The sequence below is a fragment of the Sinocyclocheilus grahami genome, unplaced genomic scaffold, assembly GCF_001515645.1.
Source record: "Sinocyclocheilus grahami isolate Dianchi unplaced genomic scaffold, SAMN03320097.WGS_v1.1 scaffold264.1, whole genome shotgun sequence".
NCBI lineage: Eukaryota > Metazoa > Chordata > Actinopteri > Cypriniformes > Cyprinidae > Sinocyclocheilus > Sinocyclocheilus grahami.
Window position 1 is genome coordinate 698,832 of NW_015505443.1, and position 6,868 is coordinate 705,699.

The 6,868-nt window shown below is 38.4% G+C and overlaps 2 protein-coding genes across 2 annotated transcripts in view; one reads left to right on the forward strand and one right to left on the reverse strand.

Moving 5' to 3' along the window:
• Positions 1 to 228: 228 nt before the first annotated feature.
• On the reverse strand, positions 229 to 3,044 carry LOC107599336 (queuine tRNA-ribosyltransferase-like). The gene is made up of 5 exons (XM_016290897.1): positions 3,028 to 3,044; positions 2,705 to 2,864; positions 2,500 to 2,614; positions 494 to 632; positions 229 to 385 (listed from the first exon to the last, which is right to left on the reverse strand). Exons 1-5 carry the CDS (start codon positions 3,042 to 3,044, stop codon positions 229 to 231), a joined length of 588 nt encoding a protein of 195 aa, XP_016146383.1.
• Positions 3,045 to 3,954: 910 nt separating this feature from the next.
• The window catches only part of LOC107599337 (dynamin-2-like), a gene marked incomplete at its 3' end in the record, with an annotated part of 51,929 nt that continues 49,015 nt past the window's right edge, over positions 3,955 to 6,868 (forward strand). The window contains exon 1 of the mRNA XM_016290898.1: positions 3,955 to 4,387. Within this exon, the coding sequence (XP_016146384.1) occupies positions 4,227 to 4,387 (161 nt within the window). The remainder of the gene's footprint in view (positions 4,388 to 6,868) is intronic.

Sequence of the window (6,868 nt, forward strand, 5' to 3'; positions counted from 1 at the left end):
TTTTTAACAGTTTCTATGAAAAACTGTTAAAACTCTTGTAGGCTTATCCTGACAGGCATAAGCAGGGCTAGATGATATAGCTAATTTCAGCTTTGCATAACAGAATAAATTACATTTTAAAATATATTCAAATAGAAAACTTATTTTAAATTGTAATAATATTTAACTACATTACTGTTTTACTTTATTTTGATCAAATAAATGCAGCCTTGGTGAGCATAAGACTTCTTACTGATCCAAACCTTTGAATGGTCGCATATATGACTGAGCTCTAACAGAAAGGGATGCTAACAGAAATCCATCACTTACTGCTGTTCGAGTTGTGAAAACACAGTCAAACATATCACAGCCCAAGGCACCGCAGACCACCAGGTCTAGTGCATAGCTAAAACACATTAAAAGAGACAATCAACAACCAATATTTACAAAAATGTAAAATGTAACTATACTAAATGAAAGCACAAGCACAGTTTCAGAGCAAGTGGGGCCTTACCCGACTCCCATGAGGTAGCGGGGCTTTTCTCTGGGGAGGTGGTCTGTGCTCAGAGTCACCATCTTCCAGAAATCATCTTTTTCCTCTCCCCCACTCAAGCCTCCAATGGCGAAGCCCGGCACATCACGCTTTGTCATTTCTAAATGAAGAAACGCAAAAGGAAGGTTCCAGTAAGGTGCAGCGTAAAAGTGATTAATGCTTCAGGTTTGCGTTTGTCACTCTTTAATGGACCATGTTCATAGTTAATGTGATGAACTACATAATGTTGTTTGTTTGTGTTTAACGCTATTTTCATGGCGAGGAAAATTTATGGCTAAATTATATCAGGTTTTTACAATTTATTTTCACTAAAAACTCTAAAACTGTATTTGGCTTAACTGTTAAAAATCTCTTCAAAAGAGTTTACTGAATAAAACAGTTTTCTCATAGGGTTAAAACCAGCACAATCTAATAAGACATGCTTCAGGGATAAAGGGCTTTGGCAGAGAGAACATGTTGGAGGATCTTCTCCTAGTATTAAAGGGGTCCTATTATGCTCTTTTACAAAGTCTTGATTTTGTTTTGGGGGTGTACTAGAACATGCTCTCATACTAGGTTGTTCGAAAAACACATTATTTTTCACATATTTTAGATTATTACAACACCTCTCCCCAGTCTGGCATGAATGACTCGAATAGTTCCTGTATCAAATGAAGGCCCGCCTTCTGAGCCAGTGTGTGTTGTGATTGGTCAGCTGGGCCAGTGTGTGCTGTGATTGGTCAGCTGGGCCAGTGTGTGCTGTGTTTGGCGCCACTCGGCGCCTGGTCGGGAAATGTCATGCCCCTTACCATAGCCGCCTGCTAGCTTCAGTGTAAATATTGCGTCAAAATCAAATCAATTTGAGCGCGATTTAAACCCGGATGATTGTAACCACTCCAAGTTCATCTGCTTTGGGAAAGCTAGCGCGTCTCCGACATAGTGATAACACTCATTGCTTTCTCTAGTGCAGCTCAACCAGGTCTCGTCCCATTCGTCGGTATTTGTGATATCACAAATCCCGGAAAATATGCATTGTAGTCCAAACGAGTTGTTCGCTGTAGTTTTTGATAAGTGATTTCTGTTAAATAAAATATCTCCTTTTGAATTGGACTTTGAGCTTTGTAACTTTGCAGATCTTTTTTATGCTCAAACAGCAACATTACAGACTAGCTAAAGTTGAAAAAGTGAAAAAGCATAATAGGACCCCTTTAAAAACGTGTGTGCCATCCTGGAATGACCCTACAGCAGGTATAAACAATCTGGTCCCATCAGTTGGAAAACTGATAGAAATGTATTTTTCCAACATTGGGGCTAACTTCATGGAGTTTATTCATTGTATATAGATCCCACTCTGTTTGTCATTTGCTATTACTACATAAAGAGTTAATTTGCAAAAAAATAAGCGCCCGTGTTGTTTTTGAACCGAAGCCGATAAAACCATTTTAGCGAATCAGCGTGCTGTATTCAGGTCAGGTGACAAGGCTACTTTCACTTTGAAAAGACGTGCTAGTTGAGAGGAGTTTCGTCAAAGCTGACTAAAAGCGATCGAGGATGGATAATTTCGACGAACTTGATGACCTTTTATATCTTCTTCTTTTCACATGTTAGGTAATGTTTTCTGACTACTTTTAGATTACTTTTGACATGTTTGAATATTTTGAATCATGTTGATAAAAAAAATACAAGAAGAATTGTATAAATAATATATAAAAATGGTATTCTTTCCTTCATCACACCAAAAAAAAAAGTTTTAAATAATTTTATAGAAATTGCTGAGACAGATTATTTTTTTTAGTAGTAGTAGTAGTAGTATGCAAATGTTTCCAATTAGACTTTAAATGGACTGATGTTTCATGTTGGCTTGATTATATTCACAACAAAAGGAGACTCTACTCATTTCCATAACTTCTCCAGTCTACTCTATCCATCAGACCAACACTCTGCAAAATCTGCTAAACGAATCATGGTATTCTACGTTTTACTCTTACTAGTTCTTCTGGTGTTTGGGAATAGTTTGAAAATAATAATAATTACTGTTAAGAGATTTCTACTCCACTTCATAAATCCATGTAATCCATTGGCTTTCTCTATTAACTCGGGACCCTGTTAGGACACATACAATAACAGTTAAAGAAGTTTAAAATATACAGTGCATTGATTGTGATGAAACACTGACAATTTCTTCTCGCATACCGGCCTCATGCCCAGATGATACGTGTTTCCCAGGCATATCTGACAGTCCAGATCCTGCAGCTGGTCTACAGTGATGTCTTTCAGGGTACCCTGAGTGCCCACAGGCCTGAACACCGGGGTGCTGACAGCGCAGTGGGAGAGAGTAAGCAGAGGATACTGCCTTCACACTCATGTGTGCGGCCGGGTATGGGCGCAGCCATTTTGAATAGCGTTGTCCGATTCACTTGTGAATTGTTCATTTGAGTCGGATCTTTTTGAGGAACGGGATGAACTAGTACAAAAACCACTCTGGGCTCCGTCTCCCAAAAGCATAGAAAGCCTACGTAGATCGTAGATCCATTGCCACCAACGGACTCTACGATCAACTTATCTCACGATGCTTTTGATAAACGCAGCCCTGAACAATTCACGAATCGGTCTGAATCGGTCCAAACGGTTCTCGAGTCTGACTCACTGAACAGTAACGCATGGATTCATATTATAGATTTCAGATTTATATGTGAATGTATCAGACGTTTATATTTCAGAGTGTTAGTTTGTTTTATAAGCTGAATCGTGGCTGCAAGACATGACCACAAACACGTTGTTAATAAAACGTAATGAATAAAAAACTGTAAATGCGTTATAAACAGCACATGTTCTTACACATGACTTTATTTTAAACGTTTTAGAATAGAATGAGTCACGTCGAGATGTCAGGGACCAAGTAATGTAAAAGAATCACCGATTCGCGGAACTGAGTGGACTTGCCGTCACAAGCAATACTCAAAAGTCTCTCCGTATGTCTGAAACCAGTGCAGCATTTTAAATAGGTGTGATGCTGCATGCTAGCCTGAATTCTGCTTTCTTTTGTGGAAAGTGAAAAGAAATTCACTTTCTTCTTCTAGTTTATATACAGTATAACAAACTGGAGAACCCAAACAATGTCTATGTTCTAATACGTAGAGAATATGATTCCATTTTTTTTTTAATGGAAATAGGTTGAATTTATTCAGGGTGATGCAGTAATTAAATATGCACACTTTATTAAAATTAGAATGATTGTTTTTATTGTATATATTCTACGTTGTCTCTACTTCCCAAGTATTTTTATTGAAACTAAATTGACACGTGAGCCGTCCAATAGAACTCCTCGGTCGCTAAAGACCCGAAACGAAGATCGAACCAATCGAAAGACAGAACGCACCAGGAAGCGTTCTTCCGGACCAATCGGATTTCACGACATCGGTTGACAGGAGGCGGGACTCGCGTCACCGGTGGAGGTCGGATGTCGCCTGACCGGATGATAACGAGAAGTTTTGTTTTGTGAGTTTACGAACGACTGAGCCTCAATCAGCACACGTATATGAATGAATGCGCCGTAATACGCGTCCTCTGCCTGTCAGCGAGTGTTTTCTGAGTTATTTGCCTTTGACAGACTGATCTGGAAGTGTTTGGAGGGTGGAAATCGAACACTTGAAAGTAGCCCGAGCGCCTTGCTGCCGCGAGCCCGTTCCTGCGCGCTGAGAGACGGTCAGAAACCATGGGCAACCGGGGGATGGAGGATTTGATCCCCCTGATCAATAAACTCCAAGATGCTTTCAGTACCATTGGCCAAAGTTGTAACTTGGATCTGCCGCAGATAGCCGTGGTTGGAGGACAGAGCGCCGGAAAAAGCTCCGTGCTGGAAAATTTCGTCGGCAGGTTGGTTACTATGTTACTCATTTCTCTTCGATCCCCTGCAAAAAGCCCAGCTCGCTATATTTATGCTTATCTAACTTAATAAGAAGACAAACGTCTCATTGGTCACTTCCCAGCTGCGTTTTTGTACTCGCTGCTCGATCGATTGACTCGCTTAGGTTGTTATTCACAAACGGGAGTTACGCAGTTAACGTAACTCATTTCAATATGCATTGAACTGAAATGGGCGTAAGTGAGAGCGGAGCGCAAAATGGGGAAGTTGGCGGCACAGTGCACTGCACACACACAGACAGACAGATGGAGTTATAGTCCTAGTGTCCGTGGGAGTTGTATTATGCCATATAGGGGAATCAACAACTTTCAGATATCCATTTGCTTTGCTTAAGCCGTTTAAGTCATTTCCTCGTTCAAAAAGCCAATTTACGTTACGTATCCTACTTCACTGACACTGCTCTGGACGTTGACGCCATGCTTTTTGTGTTACATGTCCTTATAAAAACTCTGCTATGGTTGTGTAATTGTGTCGTGTGGTAATAGCATTTACTATGTAATGTGGTACTCAATGATTACTAAATTCGTGTATGGTGATATCTGCATGATACTCCAACGGGCCTCATGGAACACTGTGCCATGGTAACTGTCTAAAAAAGTAGTTTCACTTTTCATTTTTTATTGATGATTACTTTCGTGAGAATTTTACTTTAATTTTACATTTACTCCCAAGTTATTATTACTAAAACATCAGAATGTTTAAATTTGAAAATATTTAAATTCGATTCTTGATTCTTTTTATTATTCTTATTATTATTTGTCAATTAATTGCAAAATAATTTTGAGGCAATACAATCACATATTTTTCCGTTCAAATAAAGTATAAACATTAATTTCAAATTTGCAGTAATGGGAATTGTTATTATTATTAAAACTCAATCAATCAGTCCAATTTCACGACATAGTGAAATCAATTCCCGAAGGACGAAATCAAGCCTGCCAAGTTTCACTTGGATATACGTCACAATAGGAAAAAAAGGACAATCTTAACTTCCGTTTCATGCCAACTTTAAATAAAATATCAATATTATTTCCACATTACAGTAATGAGGTTATTCTGATAGAAAAAATAAATAAAATAGTGTATTACGTTAATGAAAATATAATTGTAAAAAATCCTTCAAAAGTAAACATTACAATAATGCATTACATTTTCTCTCTCTCTCTCTACACACACACACACACACACACACAAACACACACACACACACACACACACACACACATATATATATAAAATATCTATATTATTTCCACATTACAGTAATAAGAATACTGTACAAAAATTGTACTATAATAAAAAAATGGATTTAAAAAGTCCTATATACAGACAATTCGCTCATAAATTGTCCACCTACATACTATAGCATTAGATTCAGTGTTTCCCACAGGATTTTGTGAGACTGTGGTGGGTGGTCCTCGATCCCTCTGGGGGGGGGTCCGGGGGCACGGCCCCCCCCCCCCCCCCCCCCCCCGTAAGAAAATTTAGTATATTTTAAAGTTAAATTCATAAATCTGGTGCACTTTGAGAGTTCAAAATGAAGAGCTCCAACACAGGTTCAGTGTGCAAAGTCAAAGAAAAAAGCTGGGGAATGTACTTGTTCTTGAAATTTAAAGGAGACTCAACCCTCTTTTTAGTTGTGATATAGTGTCTCAGTCTCTGAGATGATTTTTTTGTTTGTTTTTCAGGTATATTATTTTACCTTACTCTACTGTAGGGAAATTGCAATACTTTTGTCCTCATTTCTACACTTGCAAGCAGGGCCTAAAACTAACTTTCACATCTGCGAGTGACTAATGACTTGAGAAAATTGACCGGCCATAAATATTTTTCCTTGCCATTAAACTGTTTTTGCTAAAAACGGGCAGTTGCTACTACTACAACAACGAAACATATATTTAATAAAAAAAAGCCATTTGAAATTAGAACCAACCACTGCATTTTAATCACGATACAAACAAAGATAAAACCTGCATGAAACAAAAACAGACAGGCTGAATGAGAACGCAAATTCACTCTCTGACAGCAGGTGGTCCCTGATAGCACAGGTACATCTCGGAGACGTCTATTTGACGTCTGCATTTACATCTGCAAGATGTATTTTTTAGAGTGTTTGCTCATCTGCAATACGTCTATAGGACGTTTCCTAACAGATGTCAAATAGACGTTTAGAAGATGTCTTTAAGATGTTAATGATTTAGAATGCATGTAAAACTGACATCTTAAAGACGTCTATCAGATGTTTGTACACAGCAGATGCTTTCCAGATCAAGAGATCTTTAACAGACATCTTGCAGACTTGCATGTGCTATCTGGGGTGGTTATGGATCAGCAATGATAAGGGGGGAAAAAATGCCATCAAAACTTTTGTGAAGTCAGTTCCCTTCAGAAATACATTCATATAAACCCCAACCCCGATATTTATATAGTTT

Excerpts from the sequence above, each read along its gene's own strand:
- LOC107599336 (XM_016290897.1), bottom strand. Across the intron at positions 2,615-2,704 it reads ATCATCTGGGCATGAGGCCG|GGTCCCGAGTTAATAGAGAA; the intron begins GTATGCGAGAAG and ends GTGTCCTAACAG. Across the intron at positions 386-493 it reads CGCTACCTCATGGGAGTCGG|CTATGCACTAGACCTGGTGG; the intron begins GTAAGGCCCCAC and ends AATGTGTTTTAG.